Genomic DNA, 24,596 nt, shown 5'->3' on the forward strand with positions numbered 1-24,596 from the left:
GGAAGGAAAGTACTATGAAGGATGAAGAGATGCAGATCCAATGTATCCAGAGACCACCATCTACACTAACATTCCTCAGATGATTGGCAACAGACAGGTGTTCAACATCAAGGGCCATTTTAGAGACAAAAACCCAAAACTAACAAAAACAGCTCAAACTCAAATGAACAGAATCAGTAAAGACAAGATAATCTATAAACACATTATAAGCTCTATTTTTTTATTTATTTTTATTTTTTTAGCTTTTTATTTTTTTATTTTTTTAATGTTTATTTATTTATTTTGTCAGTATATGAAATTTATTGTCAAATTGGTTTCCATACAACACCCAGTGCTCATCCCAACAAGTGCCCTCCTCAATACCCATCACCCACCCTCTCCTCCCTCCCACCCCCCATCAGCCCTCAGTTTGTTCTCAGTTTTTAAGAGTCTCTTATGCTTTGGCTCTCTCCCACTCTAACCTCTTTTTTTTTCCTTCCCCTCCCCCATGGGTTTCTGTTAAGTTTCTCAGGATCCACATAAGAATGAAAACATACGGTAAGCTCTATTTTTTTAACCCTATTGAGCCAGAATTTGTCTCCATGTTACCATGTTATTCTTCATTTTGGGGAAGCAAGAAGATTTTTAAGTGCAATACAGTTGAAGTGAATAAAGTTACTTATATAGGCATTATGACTCCATTTTCCAGGTTCAAAAACAAGAATAATAAAACTGGCCTATTTCTTTGAGATAGCATGAGGAAAAATTTAATTAACCATAAGGACTTTTGAAATTTTATCTATCTATCTATCTATCTATCTATCATCTATCATCTATTTAAAGTAGGCTCCACCTGCAAAGTGGTGCTTGAATTCACAACCCTAAGATCAAGAGTCACATGCTCTACCAACTGAGCCAACCAGATGTCCCAGGCTTTTGAAATTTTAAATGCCACATAAAAATGCTATCATATCACCTCAAACCAACTACCAGTACTCATGAAGAAAGTATGAGTGGATTAGAAGTTTGATGGTTCTCTTTCTCAGTTCATTATTTTTTAGACATTAACAATATTTAACTTTATGTTCTTATATAGGCACTAATATGGCAAGTAGACATAAACCTATGAAGGTGGTGATTATAATTTCTTTTTTTTCTTCCCCTTCCCCTCAGGCCACACTCATGATGATAATTTATTACATTACTGGTTCTCCATAGTCTCAGTTCTAATGATATGGTTTCCTCAAAAGGATTATATATATCCACAGTTGGACCTCAAGTTATAAGGAGTAGGAAAGCCTTGTTATATGCAATTGATTTGATATATAATATAGCATTATAATTCCTCTCTTGTCAAAATTTGACAAGTCTGTCCATAGAAGTTTTAATCTTATCTTTGTTTTTAGTTACATGTATTTTATTATTTTAATAATAAATTCTATCTGTTTTATCCACGTTAAAAAATAACATATGTCAATTGTCCTGGACACAAATCTGTCAAGCTGCTGTTTCCATTTTCTCCAATCTGATTTACTCAAGATTAATATGATTTCACATCAAGCAAAGAACAGAAGCCTCTCATAAATGGCTCTTACTCCTTCATCCCTTAAAACACAGATTCTTCAGTTTCCAAACTATTAAAAATGTAGCCTTATACACCACTACACTGTGTAGTTTCTAGTTGAAACAATTATACCAAGAAGGTAGGTGTGGGCTGCAATGATACTACTATAAAGACTGTTGACCTAGAAATTTATAACCACTATTCTCAGACATAGTTTCACAGATACACTTAAATAAACATAACATCCAAGTAAATGTACAGACTTTGTTATTAATTAAGCAAGGCAAACTCCAAGACTAGTTTTTAGGGTATCTTACAAAAATTGCATCCATTTGTTCCCTTGATAAAATGCATTCCACTATAGCCAAAAGAATTTAAAATATACTGTCTTCCCACGACAAACCCAAAGTAGGTTGAACAATCACCACATATGGCTTTTGATTTAAGAATCATAAAGTAATTGGGGCGCCTGGGTGGCTCAGTCGGTTGGGCGTCGGACTTCGGCTCAGGTCATGATCTCGTGGTTTGTGACTTCCAGCCCTGCGTCGGGCTCTGTGCTGACAGCTCAGAGCCTGGAGTCTGCTTCAGTTTCTGGGTCTCCCTCTCTCTCTGCCCCTCCCCTGTTCACACTCTGTCTCTCCCTATCTCTTTCAAAATAAACATTAAAAAATTATAAAAAATTAATCATAAAGTATTTTCAATGATGTGTTTATTTTAAGAGAAAGATATTAAATATACATGACAAAAAATAAAACGATAGTCTACAACTATTACCTCCCTGTAACAAATATAAATTCCAAGCCAGGTTGGACAATCCATGTTGGAATATGTCAAGAGAAAATGAGAGTTGCAGTGACCCAGGATGTTGCTCAAGTGGGTCATGTAACCTATGTGACTAAGTAACACACCAGAGAGAGACAGACAGCATGAGCGGGGGAGGAGCAGAGAGAAGGGGAGACACAGAATCTGAGACAGGCTCCAGGCTCTGAGCTGTCAGCACAGAACCGGTCGTGGGGCTCGAATGCACAGTGAGATCATGACCTGAGCCACAGTCGGACGCTTAACCAACTGAGTCACCCAGGCACCCCAATAGTAACTTTCAAGTAACAAGTAAATTGAAATAATTTAGTTGAGAAAATATGAAACTATGGGTCTTGGCAATATACACATAGAGGGACAGAATTGTTATAATCATTGTTGATTTTAAACAGTACTCAGATTCTGATCTCATAAAATAATAGAATAATTACGGATCAATAATTAAAATTTAATATATCTATCAAACAATAACGTAGAAATTACTTGTTATCACTCTATAGCTTTTGCTGCATATTGGCTTCACATCTGACATAGCTAAATGGAGCATCAGACAATTATATCTCATCTATATGATTAATTCATCCAAATGTTAGGAAATTAAAGCCACAATCTCATCTGAGTCTAAAACAAGCAATTAAACTTGTCTTCACATTACTAATGAAATACAGACTAAATAGAATCTAAATAGCTTCACACGTATTGAATAAAGAAATAAGTTCAATTGCAGTCAGATTTTTAAAAACTATGTTTTAGTAAAAGACAATATCCTTTAAAGGACACTGTCCAAGACAGTAGCCATGAGCCACATGTGGCTATTCAGGACTTAACATGTGGCTAGTCCCAACTAAAATGTGCTACAAGTATAATATTTCAAAGACTTTGAAATATTAAATTTTATTTTATATAAAATGAAACCAGATTTCAAAGACTTTCTATGAAAAACAGAATGTAATATATCTGATTAATAATTTTGATATATTGATTGTATCTTGAAACTATAATGTTTTGGAACTACTGTGTTAAATGAAATATATTATTAAAATAAATTTCATTCTTTAAAAAAGATTTTAATATGGCCACTTAAAAATGTTAAATTATAGGGTGTTAGATGGCTTAGTCAGTCAAGCATCCAATTTTGGTTCAGGTCATAATCTCGTGGATTGTGAGCTCTGGCCCTGCATCGGGCTCTGTGCTGACAGCTCCGAGCCTGAAGCCTACTTTGCATTCTGTGTCCCCTCTCTCTCTATCCCTCCCCTGCGTTCTCTCTCGCTCTCTCTCAAAAAAAATTTTTTTTTAAGTTTTAATGTTAAATTATATATGTGGTCCACATCTTGCATCGTACTTCTATTGCACAGTACTTACTTATCTAGCAGTGAACACAATTTACCAATGTGATTGATAAATGTAAATGCTCAAAGTTGTGTGGTGTGAGGGAAAAGCGTTCAAGACAGATGAGCAGAAGAAACTCATTCTGCTCAGCTATCTGCTAGCTCAGAAACTTTGGAGAAATTGTTCACTTTCTACTCAGCTGTAGTTTTTCCATCTGTAAAATAGTTGTCTAAATGGCCTATGTTGAGGATTAAAATGGCATGTACTTGTCATGTCATGTAACGGGTGCTCATTACATATCAATTCACTCTTTAACTTGGATTTTTAAAAACCTGTGTTTTTGCTTTACAAACAGGAAAAAACATGTATGTCAAATTTATTTATGATTTTACTACCTGGGGATAACTACTGTTATTGTTTATTTGGATAAGCTTCCAGTCTTTTTTCTGTAGCTACATAGATGTAGAAGTAACACTTTCAGAGGGAAAAGAAAAAAAAAATATGTAAGAGAATCCATTTCATACAAACTATTTTGTGGCCTAACCCTTAATTAAGTTGCATAGCAACATATTGCAGTTATTTGTGTCATTAAAATCTTTTTAATATAATTATTAATGACTGTGGTATCCCATTACATGGATGGATCACAAATGATGAAGCTAATCTTCTGTTGGCTATTTAGTCATTTCAAAGATTTTGCTATCATTAAAGAATGGGGGGAAATATTGAATATCCTTGAAACCACCTATTTATTTCACTTCTATGATTATTCCCTCTAAGATTATTTCTAAACAACAATAATTCACATTTATAAATTTTTGATGATTTATTGCCAGATTGCCTTCCAAAAGAGTTTATATACCATTCATGTATAAAAATGCCCATTTCTTCCATATTTTCAACCTTGGATATTTTTTTTAATGCTTTACCATTTTGTAGGTAAAAATCTTTTTTTAAAGTTTTATTTATTTAATTTGAGAGTGAGAGAAAAAGAGAGCATGAGCAAGGGAGGCAGAGAGAGAAAGAGAGTCTCAAGCAGGCTCCACACTATCAGCACAGAGCCTGATGCAGGACTTGAACCCATGAACTGTGAGATCATGACCTGAGCCAAAACCAAAAGTTGGATAGTTAAACAACAACGCCACCCATGTGCCCCAAAATCTGAGTATTTTTTTAAAATTTTATTGCTTTGATGAGCAGGGAGGTCTTCATAAACTTCTTTGTCATGTATATTTGGAACCACCCCCAGAGTTCCATGGACTGCCACTATGACATCTATTCACCTCTTCAGCACCTGCACCATGTGCTCTGCATCCCCACCAGTTACTGTAGTAGATGAGCCATCAGTGTTTCTTCCCCTACTTGTGTACCAAATCCCATTACTGGATTTTTCTCATCAGCATCAAATATAGTAATATTTTCCCCATTTTAAGCAAAACAAAAGACCAAGCAACAACATAAAAGTCTGGCCCTACTTTCTTGCTCTCCTTTACGAAAGAAATTCTCAGAAGAGTTGTAGGTACTTCAACTTTCAAGACAATATTCAAGGTTGTCTTCAATCCTCTCCTCCCAGTCACTTAAATCCAACCCAATTAGGCATTTGTTCCCAACGACTCAACAGTTGTTTGTTCTCTAGAGCCAAGGGTCAATTATCAGTCGTATATTATTTGACTTAGCAGCATTTACTCAGTGATGATCCTTCCTCAGCTCACACTGTTGACCACTCCCTCTCTACTTGCCTTCCTGGACAGCATAGTTCCTTGGTTTTCTTCATATCTCACAGATCTTTTCTCAACACCCAGTGTTGGTTACCCCTCTTCTTACTGACTCTGTAATGTCAGCAGATTCTAGGGATCTCTCCTTTGTCTCTTCACTCACTATTTCGGTGATCACACCCAATTTCATGGTGGTGACTCACAAACATGAATCTCCAGCTCAGATCTCTCTCCTGAACCCCAAAGTCATGTAACTGACTGCCTTCACAAATCTATACTTAGACATCTGACAGCATCTCAAACTCAATATGTCCAAACCTGAACACCTGATCTTCCACACAGCCTAACCCTACATCGTTTACAGTCTGCCCCATCTCAGTTGATGGGAACTCCATTTTTCAGTTGCTCAACCCAAAAACTTTGGACTATTCTTTTGTTGTTCTTTTTCACGTGCCTAATGAACTCTATCAGCAGATGCTGTTGGCTCTAAACCCTTAAAATGTGTCCAAAGGCTGGCTATTTCATGCCACCTCCACTTGCTGATCCAGACCACCATTATCTCCCACTTTAATAATCTCCTAAGTGTTCAATCTTTTCTTGCTTCTCCCTGCTTCCATCTTAAACACAGCAACTCCCAAAGTGGTCCTGCTAAAACATAAGTTAGGTCTTGTTACTCCAAAATCCTCTCACACTTCTGCTCCCAGTAGCTTTCCATGCCACTCATAGTAAAATCAAGTCACTGTAGCTCAGGGAAATGAGGTTACTGACTGGTACACACTCCCAACCAGAGCCTACCTTTGGACCTGGGGACACAGTCATTCCAACCCAAACCAGTGAGCTGCTAAAAAAATAGAAAGAATTAAAATAAATGTTGGGATTAATGATGGTATCCACTGTCTTTAGCCCAATGAAAATTTTATAGTTTAAAAATGTCCCCCAGATATTTCAACCTTATGTCACAGCACTATGCATCTATTTAAAATAAGCACCCATCACTTGTGCTGGCATGGACATAAATGCACACAATCTATATGAATTCTCACAAGGCCTAATAACTAGACCCAAAGGAGAAAATGGCCTTATCAAAATCTTGGCAGATACTGGCAAAGTAGAGGTCCAGTTAATACTATAGCTAAACATATAATTCATTGTACTCATTAGAATAGTACATTTACATGCCTTACTGCCCACCAACCACAGATTGCTGATGCCAACCACCTCTGTATTTATTCAAAATAGCCCAGTTACTCTCCCAGTTTCTTCTTCAAAAAAACTACTCCTGAAAACGCATTTAGTGTTATTGATGCTTCATCATTTATTGCCAGCATATTTGTAAAATAGTCTCTTCAGTTGACTCTTGCACATAGTCTTTATTTGGTCAGGATATGTGTGTGTGTGTTTGTTGCTTCCCCTAAACATTCTAAGCCTTTTATTTTCTTTTTCTTTCTTTTTTTTTTTTTTCTTAAGTAGGCTTCACTCCCAGCGCAGTGTCCCATGTGGAGCTTGAACTCATGACCCTGAGATCCAGACCTGAGCTGAGATCAAGAGTCGGGCACTTAACCGACTGAGCCACCCAGGCACCCCTTTTCTAAGACTTCATAAAGGCAAGGCCATATTCTAGTCTAGTCTGTCTGTTGACTCTCCTACCAAGGAGCTTAGCAGAAACCACTGTATGTTAAGGATTTCCCAATGAATCTTCATCAAGCAAAACATATCAGTAATTATATAAAATTTATTCTGGATAATTATATGTGACAGACTATTAAGCTAGAACTTATGAACATATATTCCTCCAAAGTGAATTCCTACTGCTCCCTTAACATGCCTTGCCACTCTTACCTTCATTGTTTTCACCTTTAATTCAACTCAACGGAACAATCATTTATTTGAAAGCTGCTCTGTGCCAGGATGGGCCAGGTGCTAAGGATACAAATATTGCTAATAAATTATTTTGTCTTCAAGGGGTTTGCAGTCTAGTCATGCAACATCCCTTCTTAGAATGTCCTCCCTGTCTCCTGTCTTATCCAAACTCTACTCATTCTTTGAACCTATAGCAAATTTTATTTCCTCCACTAAGCTTTCCTAAGCTATTTTTTCCTCAGTGTACCTTCCCGCTGAAGAAAACTTAGCATGTGATGTATGTCCATCATATTCTCTACTTAACCTTCAGTAATGGCAATAGAACTGTGTATCTCAACTTTTTTCTGAGTGATACAGTGTTGTACAAAGGAAGAGCAGAAACTGAGTTCAGATGAAAAATAAGGTAGGAAAATGGGCTGTGAAGATAGGTCTTAGTGGAAAGCATCCACTTCAGGCTGCTAAGGCAAACTTTTCCAGGTTTAGGAGCTGCTAACCTAGAAACACCACAATCCTAGCCAGATGTTCTAGGGGGACAAGATTCATCTGGGAGGAAGTGTAATGGGGCAGCCAACATGCTTTAAAAGGAAGGAGTCAAAGGGGCACCTGGATGGTTCAGTCAGTTAAGCATCTGACTTCGGCTCAGATCACGATCTCGTGGTTCATGAGTTGGAGCCCTGCATTGGGCTCTGTGCTGACAGCTCAGAGCCTGGAGCCTGCTTCAGATTCTGTGTCTCCCTCTCTCTCTGCCCCTTCCCACTCCCACTCAGTCTCTCTCTCTCTCTCAAAAATAAATAAACATTTAAAAAATTAAATAAAATAAAAGGTAGGACTCAAACTGACCTTCTTCATAGCTGTGAGAAGTGAAATGATTCATTTTCATAAATACCAAATAAAAGTTGTGCTGTCTAGTTAACAATAGGTTTACAACCTATTGGAAATATGTACAAACCCCTCCTCCTCCCCCACAATGGAGTCTGAATCCCTTACACACTTCACTTCCTGTTTTTTCTTCCCCCTTCCCATTTCACAGGCTTATTTTCCATGGGCTTTGCAATGAGCATGAGCCAAAGAAGTCTGTGCATCACCTCAAGGAATATACATTTGTTCCAATCAGACTACTTTTGCCTTACATGGGCATAGGTGACTTCCGGGTAAGGCTGTAACATCTGTAGTACTCAGCCAATGAGGAACCAGGGGAGGGACTTGCATGCTAGGAGATAAATTGCCTGCTGCAACAGCCCCCAGTATGCCTGTCCATCAGACAATGCTCTTGCAAGAATGTTGATTAAAGCCTCATTTCACTGTGCTCTGAGTCTCTGTATCCCTCCTTTGATTGGGTCAGTGGGCTTATTTCTCACAATAGCCACAGCAGCCTGATTATAATGCATCCCCCTGGAAAAACAAAAGAAAACCCACACCCGTCTCGCTCTTGCTTAATGAGCTCTAAAATCTCTTTAACAAGGTTGAGATGGGGAAAGGAGAGAGAAGGTTTATTTTATAATTAGAGACTTCAACTAAGTGCATGGTTGAGTTAACATTTCATTGTGACTGAGTTTCAATTAAAATGTAATTAATCAATCAACACATATAAATGATATATTATTAATTTTTCCCAGCTTTAGTGAAAGGTGGGAAGAAAAAAAAAAAAGGAAGGCAGAGAGGCAGGGTGAGTAGGGGCTCTTAGAAGAACAAAAAGTTTCTGCCCAGGAGGAACCACGACCATTGCCACAGAGATGTAAGAAAAAAGCCTGGGTCAGGAAAGGTTTGGACTTCACCTACGATTGCCTAGTATATGAAGACAAGTAAAAGCTGTAACCAGAGTTGGATCAAGAAGCTACTAAAGCAAGTAACTCTACTTGATAAGATTTAAGGTTTTCCTTGTTGTCACTTATTCCTTAACACTAGCAATTTCATATAAAGGAGTTTCACTTATAGGCAATACATTAAGAAATATAAGAAATATAGTAAAAGGCTTACTTTAATTGACTATAAACGTGTCACTTGAATAATTATCCTTTCTTTTAACATACATATTCTTTGGTGGTAACTGGATGGCTCAGGCGGTTAAGCATCTGACTCTTAATTTGGGCTCAGGTCATAAACATGGTTCATAGGTTTGAGCCCTGTTTCAGGCTCTGCACTGGCAGCACAGGGCCTGCTTAGGATTTTCTCTCCCTTTCTCTCTGCCCCTCCCCCCTGCTCTCTCTCTCAAAATAAATTTAAAAAAACTTTTAAAATATATATTCTTTGAAGAGAATTTAGAGGTCAATATACTAGAATAAAAGGCTTATTTTCCTATAAAATATTCTGCAGAAACTTCACATGCAAAACACACATGAGGTAAGCTATTGATCTGACCCTACAGTGGCATTTCTGGCTTTATTCATTAAATTAATTTTAATATAGAATTTACACTACAGAAAGGGTACCCAGGTGGCTCAGTCGGTTGAGCATCTGACTTAGGCTCAGGTCATGATCTCACAGTTCGTGAGTTCAAGCCCCACACTGGACTCAGTGCTGTCAGTGAAGAGCCCAGTATGGATCCTCTGCCCCCCTCTCTGTCCCCCCACCTGGTGCTCTCCCCAAAAAAATATTTTTAAAGAAGGATTTATACCACAAAAGATGACCCTGTCAAAGGTGAATTTTAAATCCCCTAATGTTGTATTTGTTATTCAGAAGAGGATTTGTCATTTTCAGATACAACTAAAAGTCCATTTTCTTAAAAAAATGTAATGTGTTTTAAAAATTTTTATAAAACATATTTTGTGTTTACTGTAGAACAAAATCACAGTGAATTACAAGTAACATAATTCCATGGGTACATTTTTCCATTGCAGTCAATTATTATTAGTACTGATTTATAAATTTCCACTAAAGAAGAGCTTCACGTCTTAAAATCAAAATTCATAGTTACTAAAAATTCATGCTTCAAAACTGTTTCTTAACTATGTAGTAAAGAGCTCAATGAGGTGAGTATTTTCATCATGTTTCAAGCTTATAAAATTTTTACAACCATTGTTTGGGGAAATTACTTTAGAGGAAAGAGAACCCTCATTCAACAAATAGTCAATCTAAAAACTTATTGATTGACTACATTTCAACCACATAGTAATTATGAAAACAGTAAAGCAGAAGTATAGCAGCCTTCAACAGAAAAATTGAGTGGCAAAAACCGACACAATTCAAGTAGCTTTATCTTATCACCTGGCTATGTCTTCTAACTGCAGATCAACATCTTGAAGTTTCTTTTGATATTTCTCTGTAAAGTTATAGAACTCATTAAGAACTGAAGATTTTAAATCAGGGTATGGGCATTCCAAGGTTTCTAATTCCATGGGCACTTCACTAAGCTGGTTACATCTTTCTTCTGAAGAATGATCTAGTATCTGAAAAACAGTTTACGATTGTTTTATTTAACATAAATGACAAATTGATAAACAAATTACTATATGCATCACACTTACTTTCATACTCCAGTCTGAAAGATAGTTTTCTATTTTCTGTTGCTCCAGGCTAAGTCTTTCAAAGACAGCTTTCAATTGTGTCTTCACAAAGTCAACCTGTAACATATAGATAAAAGAAAGTCCCTTTGAGAACCTGTGGAAGAGGGTTTAAGAGATGCCATAGCCAGGCAGTGCTTACCAGAAGGGGGCTTTCAGACATCGATCCTAAAAATGGAGCTAGGAGTATGGTGGGGTCATAGACACTCTATACCCTCATTTGGATTTTGTTTGTGGTAAGGCAGAGAGCTTACCAGACTATTTCTGGCTCAATCACCCTTTCTTCCGCTAGCATCCCTGCCTCCAGTCCCCAGCTGGACATGGGGTTTTTAATACCTTTTTAAAAAATATATTATTGGGGCATCTGGGTGGCTTAGTTGGTCGAGCGTCCAACTTCTGCTCAGGTCATGATCTTGCAGTTCATGGGTTCAAGCCCTGTGTCAGGCTGTGTGCTGACAGCTCAGAGCCTAGAACCTGCTTCAGATTCTGTGTCTCCGTCTCTCTCTGCCCTTCCCCTGCTTGCTCACTCACTCTCTCTCTCTCTCAAAAATAAAAATAAAACATTAAATTTTTTTAAAATTATTTTAAATATATTATTTATAAAATCAATATAACAACACTACAGAATAACTGAAAAATAGTAAGAAAAATCACCTAAAAGTTTATATCTAGTGCAACTATGATCATGGAGCTTATGGTCTAGTCAGGGGAGGCAGTCAGTACACTCATAAAAAAATAGATAAGAAAATTATCAAAAGGAGGTAGGTGATGTAAAAACAGGGTGAGGTAGGGACGCCTGGGTAGCTCAGTTGGTTAAGTGACTTCGACTCAGGTTATGATCTCACAGCTCAGGAGTTCAATCCTCACGTCAGGCTCTGTGCTGACAGCTCAGAGCCTGAAGCCTGCTTCAGATTCTGTGTCTCCTTCTCTTTCTGCCCCTCCCCTGTTCTCTTTCTCTCTTTCTCTCTCTCAAAAATATATAAATTTTTTAAAAAAATTAAAAAACAGTGTGAGATAATAGAGAATTACTGTAGCTTCTCTCCTATGGGTGATCAGGAAAGGCTTCTCAGAGGAGAGAACATTTAAACTAAGACCTAAGTGACAAAAAGTGCCAACAGTGGGACAGAGAAAACAGACGATGCAAAGGCCTTGAGATGAGGAGTCTGGTATGTATGAGGAACAGACAGGAGGCCAGCCTCAGTGTGACAAAGTCTAGGAGAAAGGGGGAAGTGCCAGGTAGGAGATGAGGTTGAAAAAGGGGGCTGGATGTACAGTGAGGAATTGTGGGCCAGCAGGAGCTCTGCAGGGAGCTACCAGGGGGATGACTGGACCCCACCGCACTGAAGGTAGAATCCCAAAAGGCACTGTAAGGAGGGGCAAGAATGAGTGCAGGGAGACTAGTCATGAGGCCATCATAACTTTTCAGGTGAGAAATAAGCATGCTTGGACAGATTCAGGGATATGTTTAAGATACTGAAGAGACAGAATTTGCTATACCTTCTATTTAAATACAAGACACATGTTTGTTTCTTATGTCAAACTGTTCTAGTCGGGATAAAAATGAGGTATTACATTATTAAAAGTAAAGGTAATATACTGACCTCTTCCAGTACTTTCACTGAGTTAAACTCAGTATGTGAGTATGAATGCTTGGAAATGTGATGCTGTCTGTATTTCAGATCTGCTCTCAACTGCTGAATAGGATTTATCACATTTTTAAGATACACGCACCATTGTTCTGATAACTCTTGTTCTATGGAGAAACAAAATTAAATCCAGGTAACACTTTATTATTTTTTTAAGTTTATTTATTTACTTTGAGTATGTGTGTGTGTGTACGTGCACACGCACACATGCAAAAGCTGAGGAGGAGCAGAGGGAAAGGAGAGAGAAAAACTCCCAAGCAGGCTCTGAACTGTCAGAGCAGAGCTGACAAGGGGCTCAAACTCACAAATGGTGTGTGCGTGATCATAGCCTGAACCTAAACCAAGATTCAGCAACTTAATCAACTAAGCCCCCCAGGCGCCCCCAGGTAATATATTACTATTCTAAATTTCTTCAAGAACAGGACATTAAGAGTGCAGATTTAGCTTTGGATTCCTTTAGGAAAAAAAAATGGCAGTTAATAGTAAGAAAACATAAAGTGAGTGGCCCACTTTCATCTTCAAAACAAAACTCCCCTTTAAATATAGGATAAAAACAAAAAACAAAAAACCTCACCAAAATTTGTAAGGTCAGTAAGACATTCATTTCCAATGTTCTCTTCATTGAGAAAGGATTTTATTTCAGATTCCATTTTATACCTGAAATAGACATTATCTCTATCAGCTTTTTAAAAATAATCATAAACATACATGGGTTTAAAAATATCTAAAAATAGAAATTTAATCTATTTTTTTTAATGTTTATTTATTTTTGAGACAGAGAGAGACAGAGCATGAACGGGGGAAGGTCAGAGAGAGAGGGAAACACAGAATCTGAAGCAGGTTCCAGGCTCTAAGCTGTCAACACAGAGCCTGACGCGGGGCTCAAACTCACGGACCATGAGATCATGACCTGAGCCGAAGTCGGACGCTTAACCGACTGAGCCACCCAGGCGCCCCTAGAAATTTAATCTAATGTGGTCCTATTCACCTATTCATGTATTCATACCATATACTAAATTCCTAATATGGATTGGACACTTGCCAGACACTGACACAGGAAGAAGCACAGATGAACACTTCAGGCAGAAGTAACAGCGTGAGCAAAGGCAAGTGCCTGGCATATCCTGGCAATGCTTCCTGTGGAAAGAGCTTAGGGCACTAGGAAGCCACTGAGGGATATTAAGCTGATCTCACCTGCCCAGCAGATCTGTGTTTCAGAAAGATTCCCAGGCAGGGGAACCTGGGTGGCTCAGTAGGTTAAGCCTCCGACTTCAGCTCAGGTCATGGTCTCATGACTCATGGGTTCAAGCCCCACATGGGGCTCTGTGCTGACAGCTCAGACCTGGAGCCTGCTTTAGATTCTGTGTCTCCCTCTCTGCCCCTCCCCAATTTGTGCTCAGTCTCTCTCTCGGAAAATGAATGAGCATTAAAAAAAGAAGAAGAAGAAGAAGAAAGAAAGATTCCCATGTAGCAAAACAGAGGATGAGTTGGAAGGAGGGGTAGTCAAATAAAAACAGAAAATGAAAAGGAGAGGATCAAGTTAACCTGGACCAACAAGGTAGTTATTCCAAAAGTTAAGAGATGATGAGGTCCTGAACTAGAGAAATGAGAGTAAAGGTATGTTTTGTTTTTATAGACTAATAAAAGCAATAAATCTTAATGATTTTTATTTTATTTCAATATAGTCATTTTTAGAGTACAACCATAACCAGCTTAAACTGGACATCTGAAAACATTGTAGTCTATCCCTTGCTTACGGCAGATTTAACGAAATCATAGAAAAGAGTTTTGATTTGTTGTGATTGTTAAAATATAATATTGGAAATGGTATAAAATAATAAATTATCAACAATTATAACACTTTACTACAATTATTATTTTTATTTTTGCATATAAGTTTCTAGCCCTTGTCCACAGGCATATGTATGTTAAATAACTATAATTATGAATTAATTGGTAATTAATGGTAATATTCATCATCTTATATTGGGGTTTTTCAATAACATTTAAGATATTTCTAAATAATTCTCATAATCATCCTTTATTTTAATGGCTGCATGGTATTCTATTTTATATATGTGGCATCATCTTCTAAACCAGCTCACTTACATGGGACAGAGACTTTATTTGCATGTATAAGGTGGGGGGGGTGCTATTGTAGATGACACTTCGCTGTCTACTCTTTATGTAGTTTTTGCCAGAAGCATTTTTAAGATTACATTTGAAACTGTTACATGGAGAATGGGTGCAAAACCTAAGCTCTAAAACCAGAAATTATTTCATAGTGGATTTGTATAAACAAAAACATAGTACTTATCAACCTTCTAGCTCTCCTACCTATATTTCAGCATCCAGAAAGTCATAGTAAAACATATAAGCCGACAGGAGAAGTGGCTTTGTTCACACAGGAGACCAACCTGCTACTTGCATGTAATAATTCTGGTAAGTTCCATCCTAGCTTCCTAGATTAACAACCCTACCCATCTGCCAAGACCAGCCTTTTTGCTGATTGTCCTGATGGCCCAACAAAATCCAAAAGCATTTTTTATGCCTTCTAGAACTATGACAATCTGAAACTAGCTTGTGAATGAAGGCTAACATTTCCTGAATTGTGTTCTATAAAACAGTAATGTCAATGAGATGCCATAGGGAGGGAGGGGGATGGGAAATAGTAAATAAAATCAGATATGTTTCTACAGTGAAGGATTTCTCAAAAACTTGATTACACTAAAATACAATGAGGTTATACAAAAACGGTAGGAAATGTATTTTCTAATTTATAGGAACATGAAATTCATTATTCTCCATGGAGTAACTTGCAGAATATTTGTTTTGCAGAATATGATTTAGGAAATATAAAGATTGCGGTGCAACTCAAGAGCATTAAAAATGGTAACTCTGGAGAAGAGAACCCTGCCCTGTTCATCAATGACATGCTAGACTAGGCCCCCGGGTTCTTCAAGTTGGAACTCTGTGCAGATTACAACCTCCTCCCATCTGAAGAGGGAACAAATATAAGGCAACTTTCTGTGCCCATGTATGCCAATTTAAGTACCTCCCAATGCTGTATGGGCTATCTTCTGTTTCCAATAAATATGATGGTACTACAAAAAAGCCTCTTGAGTTCTTGTGTGATCATTTGCCTAGATGATATGTTAATCTACTTCCTAGATCTGCCCAGTTGCAATGTAACCACCTCTAAGGTAAACCAGCCTGGTGAAGGGTGTTCTTGAACTCTCAGGAGTCCACTGTCATATAGGTCCTCATCCTTCCAGGGGGTGCCAAAGTTATAGATGTAGAATCTGTCTCCTCAGAACATCAAACATTCCCAGAGCTTCCTGAGATGACTAGGCTAGCCACTTAATTACCAGTTTTGGTAGAACAAGCAAACTACAGGTCCAAGAATGGTAGTCAGAAGCCATTTAAGCAAACAATTAGCAAAGGGACGTGGATCACGAAAGACAGAGCAAGAGAATACGTTAAAGTTCCAATAATGGAATTAATAGCCAGGAGACCTGCAGAAAATCAGCAGGTCAGAAAGCTTGGTTCCTTAGAATCAGCTATTGCATCCACTTCTCAGTTGAAAGAGTCTATCCCAAATGAGCAAACCACAGAGACAACAAAGGGAGTCACACAACCAATGGCTAGAGAATGAACTCAGGAGCTGGGCTTAGAGAGTTCTCTGATGCTCTGAGTCATACAGTGTGAATGCTGGTGTTAATTTTATCTTTAAAGATGCATTTACAGACAACATTTAATTGTTGTTGGTAAAACCTCGTGATATCCTCTGTAAAAAGGTGATATTTAAAAAATGTTATAAAACTAAAAGTGTGAGCACTCTGTTAGGAATACAGAGATCTGTATTCCTAACAGAGATTTGGTTATAAAACATCCCTGTGTAGTGAAAGTAGTAAGGTGTACAAATAAACCCTGAAAATTTTATGATTCAACAATTCTTGTTAAAATAAAAATTATAGGGCTGCTTGGGCGCTTCAGTAAGTTAAGCATCTGACTCTCGATTCCTGCTCAGGTTGGGATCTCATGGGTTTGTGAGTTCAAACCCCACATCAGGCTCCATCCTGACCATGCGGAGCCTGATTGAGATTCTCCCTCTCTCTGCCCCTCCCTAGCTCATGCGTGTGCTCTCTGTCTCTCTCAAAATAAATAAAGTTTAAAATAAAAACTGTCTCTCTAAAGAAGACATGATGGCCAATAGGCACATGAAAAGATACTCAATGTCATTCCTCATCAGGGAAATACAAATCAAAACCACACTGAGATACCACCGCATGCCAGTTAGAATGGCTACAATGAACAAATCAGGAGACTATAGATGCGGGAGAGGACGTGGAGAAATGGGAACCCTCTTGCACTGTTGGTGGGAATGCAAACTGGTGCAGCCACTCTGGAAAACAATGTGGAGGTTCCTCAAAAAATTAAAAATACAACTACCTTATGTCTCAGCAATAGCACTTCTAGGAATTTACCCAAGGGATACAGGAATGCTGATGCATAGGGGCACTTGTACCCCAATGTTTATAGCAGCACTTTCACCAGTAGCCAAATTATGGAAAGAGCCTAAATGTCCATCAACTGATGAATGGATAAAGAAATTGTGGTTTATAGACACAATGGAATATACTTGGCAATGAGAAAGAATGAAATGTGGCCTTTTGTAGCAACGTGGATGGAACTGGAGAGTGTTATGCTAAGTGAAATAAGTCATACAGAGAAAGACAGATACCATATGTTTTACTCTTAGGTGGATCCTGAGAATCTTAACAGAAGACCATGGGGGAGGAGAAGGGAAAAAAATTTGAGAGGGAGGGAGCCAAACCATAAGAGACTCTTAAAAACTGAGAATACACTGGGGCACCTGGGTGGCTCAGTCCGTTGAGCATCCAACTTTGGCTCAGGTCATGATCTCACAGCTCATGAGTTCAAGCCCTGCATCAGGCTCTGTGCTGACAGCTCAGAGCCTGGAATCCCACTTCGGATTCTGTGTCTCCCTCTCTGTCTGCTCCTAACCCACTCACATTCTGCCTCTGTCTCTCTCAAAAATAAACATTTTTTAAAAAAATTTAAAAAAAACTGACAATAAACTGATGGTTGATGGGGGGTGGGAGGGTGGGTGATAGGCATTGAGAAGGGCACCTGTTGGGATGAACACTGGGTGTTGTAAGAAAACCAATTTGACAATAAATTTCACATTAAAAAACTAAAAATTAAAAAAATAAAATAAAATAAAAACTGTCACAGAAAAGGTGGTCATAAGAGGGAAGTATATAGTAATCCAGGCCTTCCTAAAGAAGGAAGTTCTCAGATATACAACTTAACCTTACATCTCAATGAGCTGGAAAAAGAAAATCAAATAAAACCCAAAACCAGCAGAAGACAGGGAATAATAAAGATTAGAGCATAAATCAGTGCTATCGAAACCAAAAAAACAGTAGAACAGATCAATGAAACCAGGAGCTGGTTCTCTGAAAGAATTAACAAAATTGATAAACCCCTAGCCAGTTTGATCAAAAAGAAAAAGGCAAGGACCCAAATATATAAAATCAAGAAAGAAAGAGGAGAGGGGCGCCTGGGTGGCTCAGTGGGTTGTGTCCGACTTCAGCTCAGGTCATGATCTCACAGTTCGTGGGTTCGAGTCCCACATCAGCTTCTGTGCTGACAGCTCAGAGCCTGGAGCCTGCTTCAGATTCTGTGTCTCCTTCTCTACCTGCCCCTCCCTGACTTGCACTCTGTCTCTCTCTCAAAAATAAATAAACATTAAAAAGAAAAAGAATGAAAGAGGAGAGATCACAATCAACACTGCAGAAATACAAACAATAATAAGAGAATGTTATGAGCAATTATACGCCAATAAAATGGGCAATCTGGAAGAAATGGAAAAATTCCTAGAAACATGTAAACTACCAAAACTGAAACAGGAAGAAATAAAAAATTTGAACAGATCTATAGCCAGTAAAGAAATTGAATTAGTAATCAAAAATCTCCCAAACAACAAGAGTCCAGGGCCAGATTGCTTTACAGGGGAATTCTACCAAACATTTAGAGAAAAGTTAACACCTATTCTCTTGAAGCTGTTCCAAAAAATAGAAATGGAAAGAAAACTTCCAAACTCTTTCCATGAAGCCAGCATTATCTTGATTCCAAAACCAGACAAAGACCCTACTAAAAAGGATGCATAGCCCAATTTTCCTGATGAACATGGATGCAAAAATCCTCAACAAGATACTAGCCAACCAGATCCAACAATACATTAAAAAAATTATTCACCATGACCAAGTGGGATTTATGCCTAGGATGCAGGGCTGGTTCAATATCCACAAAACAATCCATGTTATACATCACATCAATAAAAGAAACGACAAGAACCACATGATCCTCTCAATAGATGCAGAGAAAGCATTTGACAAAATACAGCATCCTTTCTTGATAACAACCCTCAAGAAAGTAGGGATAGAAGGATCATACCTCAAAATCATAAAAGCCATATATAAAAGATCCACTGCTAATATCATCCTCAATGGGGAAAAACTGAGAGCTTTCCCCCTAAGGTCAGGAACAAGACAGGGGGGATGTCCACTCTTACCACTGTTATTCAACATAGTATTGGAAGTCTTAGCCTCAGCAATTAGACAACACAAAGGAATAAAAGGCATCCAAATCAGCCAGGAAGAAGTCAAATTTCACTCTTTGCAGATGACATGATATTCTATATGGAAAACCCAAGATTCCACCAAAAAGCTGCTAGAACTGATCCATGAATTCAGCAAAGTTGCAGTATATAAAATCAATGCACAAAATTGGTTGCATTCTCATACACCAACAATGAAGCAACAGAAAGAGAAATCAAGGAATCGATCCCATTTACAATTGCTCCAAAAGCCATAAAATAGCTAGGAATCAACCTAAACAAAGAGGTGAAAAAACTATACACTGAAAACTATAGAAAGCTTATGAAAGAAATTGAAAAAAATGAAAAAAAATATTCCATGCTCCTGGATTGGAAGAGCAAACATTGTTAAAATATCAATACTACCCAAAGCAATCTACATATTCAATGCAATCCCTATCAAAATAACAACAGCATTCTTCACAGAGCTACAACAAACAATCCTAAAATTTGTATGGAACCAGAAAAGACCCCAAATAGCCAAAGCAAGCTTGAAAAATAAAACCAAAGCTGTTGGCATCACACTCCCGGACTCCAAGCTGTATAACAAAGCTGTAATTATCAAGACAGTATGGTACTGGCACAAGAGCAGACTCTCAGATCAACAGAACAGAATAGAGAACCCAGAAATGGACCCACAAACATATGGCCAACTAATCTTTGGCAAAGCAGGAAAGAATATCCAGTGGAATAAAGACAGTCTCTTCAGCAAGTGGTGCTGGGAAAACTGGACAGCAACATGCAGAAGAATGAACCTGGACCACTTTCTTACACCATACACAAAAATAAACTCAAAATGGGTGAAAGACCTAAACATAAGACAGGAAGCCATCAAAATCCTCGAGGAGAAGCAGGAAAAACCTCTTTGACCTCGGCCATAGAAACTTCTTACTCAACACGTCTCTGGAGGCAAGGGAAACAAAAACAAAAATGAACTATTGGGACCTCATCAAAATAAAAAGCTTCTGCACAGCGAAGGAAACAATCACCAAAACTAAAAGGCAACCGACAGAATGGGAGAAGATATTGGCAAATCACATATCAGATAAAGGGTTAGTATCCAAAATCTATAAAGAACTTATCAAACTCAACACCCAAAAAAACAAATAATCCAGGGAAGAAATGGGCAAAAGACATGAATAGACACCTCTCCGAAGAAGACATCCAGATGGCCAACCTACACATGAAAAAATGCTCAACATGACTCATCATCAGGGAAATACAAGTGAAAACTACAATGAGATACCACCTTACACCTGTCAGAATGGCTAACATTAGCAACTCAGGCAACAACAGACATTGGTGAGGATGCGGAGAAAGAGGATCTCTTTTGCACTGCTGGTGGGAATGCAAATTGGTGAAGCCACTCTGGAAAACAATATGGAGGTTCCTCAAAAAATTAAAAATAGAACTACCCTATGACCCAGCAATTGCACTAGTAGGTACTTATCCAAGGCATACAGGTGTGCTGTTTCAAAGGGCCACATGTACCCCAATGTTTATAGCAGTACTATTGACAATAGCCAAAGTATGGAAAGAGCCCAAATGTCCATTGATGGATGAATAGATAAAGAAGATGTGGTATATATACACAATGGAGTATTACTCAGCAATCAAAAACAATGAAATCTTGCCATTTGCAACTATGTGGATAGAACTGAAGGGTATTATGCTAAGCGAAATTAGTCAGTCAGAGAAAGACAAATATCATATGACTTCACTCATATGAGGCATTTAAGATCAAAACAGATGAATACAAGAGAAGGGAAGCAAAAATAATATAAAAACAGGGGGGTAAACAAAACATAAGAGACTCTTAAATATGGAGAACAAACAGAGGGTTACTGGAAGGGTTGTGGGAGGGGAGATGGGCTAAATGAATGAGGGGCATTAAGGAATCTACTCCTGAAATCATTGTTGCACTGTATGCTAACTAACTTGGATGTTAAATAAATAAATAAATAAATAAATAAATAAATAAATATCTTTTTACAATAGCATAAAAATAAAGTATTTAGAAATAAACCTATAAAAGATATGCAAGATCTCTATATCTATTGAAAGACACTAAATAGACTAAAATAAATGGTGAATTGAAAGACTTGATAGGGCTAAAAATGTCAATTTGCTCAAAAACCATTTGGCAATTCAGTTCTATTCTAATTAATATTTCTAACAGGTAAAAAAAAAAAGTAAAGTTAATGACCTTTAGAAATTTGAATTTGAGTAAACTACAAAAATAATCTATTGTGATATACAATATCCGATTAAAATATACATTTTTAAAGTATACCTTAAAACTAGTATATTGTCTCAAATGGAGGGAAAACACATCTGCCTTCTCCTTTTGCCCTGCCCTTTGAAAAGAAATTTATTTTTCAAAGATTACATTTAAGAACAAGTATAGAATCATTATTTTGTTACTTCACCTTGAAATGAGAGCTGGAAATAATGACAAAAGTCAAAAATGCAAATTGACTTAGTCATAATGCAGTTACATCTAGAAATCAGTCAACAACTTGAATCCCTGAGTTCATTCATTCATTCATTCATTCATTGAAAGCAGTCAAAGATCTCCTCCAAATCCTACAAGGAAAAGATGAAGCTGATGGTATGTTTGCCCTTGTTTGCCACTTCACAGGGAAAGCAAACATGTAAATAAGACATTATAATTCAATATGCTAAGAGTAAAATGAGTAATTACAAGTATGAAAGGGAGTGTAGAAGAGTTAAGTGATCAGCAGATATAGAAGATTATCTTTTCTTCCAAAGCAAAGCAAAAGCCATATTAACATATTTGCTGGATTCCAAATTAAATTGAGGAAATGAAAGAATTTCAATTTGACTCACAAAGCATAACTTTATATTTTTAGTTTAATGGCTTCATTAACACGGAACGTTATAGAACGTCTAAGTAAGTACAACTCTTAGCGAGTCTTAAATACTCTTATAGAGATTTCCCTCGATTCTTACCTGACGTCATTTAGCCTTTGGTGTTCCTGCCACCACACTTGCTTGTGTTGTTTTATTAGTGTCTGCTCTTTAGATGCTTTTGAAGTCTGCACTGCTTTTCGGATCTAGATTTAGAGGAACAAAAGAGGAGCAATTCCAATGTTTTCTGAATGTGTTTTCCACAATGAAATTGTTTAATTTGTAATTTCTAAGTTACATATTTATCTCTGTTCAGTCCTATTAGTGCAACTTCTGATACAGGGTCCACCTTAAAATAAATAATTCATTAAACAAAAACCAGGGAGGTGAAAGAGAAACTGGTTTGGAATACTGGCCAATTTAAAAATTGTTTTTAAAGTATCTATGAAAAGATAGGTAATTATATTTTCCATACATACAACAAATAACACCTTAATTCATGTAGTCTCAGAAAATTTTTCAGTAGCTTTCCATATATTTTCTCATCTTTTTGATACATCTTCCCTGCCAGGCACTATGGGCATCACTATTCCCACTGACACATGAGGACTGAAGTTCAGAGAGGTTAAAAAACGTGGCCAAGATCCTAAAGCTCATAAATGTCAGAATCACATAGAACCTTAGTGTTCACATTGGCTTTTACATGATCCTTCAGCATAGGATGGGGAAAAGTCATTGGATAAGTTGTTAGGAGGCCTGGCTTTTGGCTCAGCTTCAGCACCTACTAGAAATAGGACCTTGAACATGTAATTTTAGTCTTTCAACTCCATGCCTTCATAAATAAAGTTTTTTAAATGTTAGTAAAATACTTCTAAAAATTTAGGCAAGTATTTATTTGAAGGTACAGAAGTTGACAAAGAAATACTGAAAACTCGTGTAGCATTGAAACCCACATTTTTGACTAAATTTAAATTTTCCCCAGATTGTATGGCTTTTCAAAAATGTAGCACATAATCAGTACTTTGGAGTTTGTTGACAAATTGTATCAGGCCTGGATCTGTTTGCCTTAATGTCCATTGTTGGCCATCTCCCTGATCTGCTCCATATCACAGAGCAGCCTGTGTTTCCCAGACACCCCGACTAGCTGACTTGCAGCCAGGTTCAGCCAAGGGAGACACTAGTAGTAGGATCCTGAAGGGAGGGGGGAAAGGAGAAGCTAAAGGATTACTCCGCCTGCCTTCTCTAGTATCACAATCATCTCCAGGAGCATCTGCATCTTCTCCATTGCTCTGACTTTTCTTGACAGCTCTAATACAGTTCCAACAATTTCTGGGTAAATTCAGCAGATGGAATGTGGTACAGCCTTGCTTTGTCTAATGTCCCTCTGACCTAGGCATGGGAGCGCCTTCTGTTGTTAACCTCTACATTGCTTCATGGTATCCTGTTTGCCTTCTCAGCTCTACACCTGTGTAACAATTTCCTGTATTAAAGACCTGTCCTCTCTTAGTCTTCAGTGTCTGTTTCCTGGTTGGATGCTGACTGATACTTACGTGTACGGTGAATTCACGTATTCCGTATTAGTACTTCTAAATGTCTATGAAAGCGCTATTCTCAAATCAGAAATTTGATGAAACATGCATATTTTATATTTTCTCTGCTACTAGAATACTTAGTATCCTGAAAGCCTTAACAGATATATCTTCAATGCTGAAGATATAAAAACTTCAGAAGACAAATCCTAAAAAGACTCTTCAGAATGCATGCTATTTCTAGCTGTCATTCACTGATTACTTCAACCTTGAGTTTATCCTTCCACTGTTCTGGTTACTGATTCAAAATTAGGGGTGTAAGAAAACAAAAACATGGAGTCAAAGTCAAATCTTTTCCTCAGGGGGCGGTCTTAAGAGGGCTACAATTATGAAATTTAGGAGAAAAGTATATTTAAATAAGAACAGGACACTGCAGAAAAACATTCAGCAATCCTCATTCTACCTACTGAAAACATAAAAGTACATGTTTCTAAAATCTGATGCTCTAGTGTTTGCTTTAAGAATGCTTAAAACTCATTGCAACTGTTTGCCACCTACAGCCTCTAAAGTTTGTTGCAGCAGACACAACTTTTAAAATTAGATTTCTTTGACATATTTGGTCCATGTCGTACAAAAAAATTAAAACACATTGGTGAAAGATGTGGACACGTTTTTATGGCTTAAAAAAATCAATACTGTCTTTGAGCCCAGAGAAAGACCAATTAAGTAGACTATAAAAGTCAAAATAAAGCTACTATTTTTCACTAGACATTTCCAATATTTTAAAGAACATCTTGATTTTTTGTAAGTTCACTCATTGACTCCACTTCTATCCTCAGGCCAAAAGTGAAGAAAAATAAAGTCTTAAAAGAACAAAAAGATTTAAAGTTGGATCTCTATCAATAGATTTCTAGGAGATTCCAATTCATTTTGCTGGGCAATAAGCCATACGAAATCAATATTTAAGGTGGATGATGACTTATACGGAATGTTGATGAATTAAAAATAGTAAAAATAATAAATTCATCAAGGAATCTGAAACTAGAGGTTTCCTATGTGGTTTAATGTGATGATCCAAGATAATAATAAGACTCTAGGT

General features: G+C 37.5%; 1 protein-coding gene across 1 annotated transcript in view; it reads right to left on the bottom strand.

The window, feature by feature from the left end:
* CCDC148 (coiled-coil domain containing 148) overlaps positions 1–24,596 on the bottom strand; it is a 253,617-nt gene that overhangs the window by 154,764 nt on the left and 74,257 nt on the right. Inside the window, exons 4-8 of the mRNA XM_042994492.1 lie at positions 22,071–22,174; positions 12,987–13,069; positions 12,368–12,519; positions 10,731–10,826; positions 10,471–10,652 (exon numbers count right to left, since the gene is read on the bottom strand). Of these exons, the coding sequence (XP_042850426.1) occupies positions 10,471–10,652; positions 10,731–10,826; positions 12,368–12,519; positions 12,987–13,069; positions 22,071–22,174 (617 nt within the window). The remainder of the gene's footprint in view (positions 1–10,470; positions 10,653–10,730; positions 10,827–12,367; positions 12,520–12,986; positions 13,070–22,070; positions 22,175–24,596) is intronic.

The sequence above is a fragment of the Panthera tigris genome, chromosome C1 (genome assembly GCF_018350195.1).
Source record: "Panthera tigris isolate Pti1 chromosome C1, P.tigris_Pti1_mat1.1, whole genome shotgun sequence".
In the NCBI taxonomy this organism is placed as follows: domain Eukaryota; kingdom Metazoa; phylum Chordata; class Mammalia; order Carnivora; family Felidae; genus Panthera; species Panthera tigris.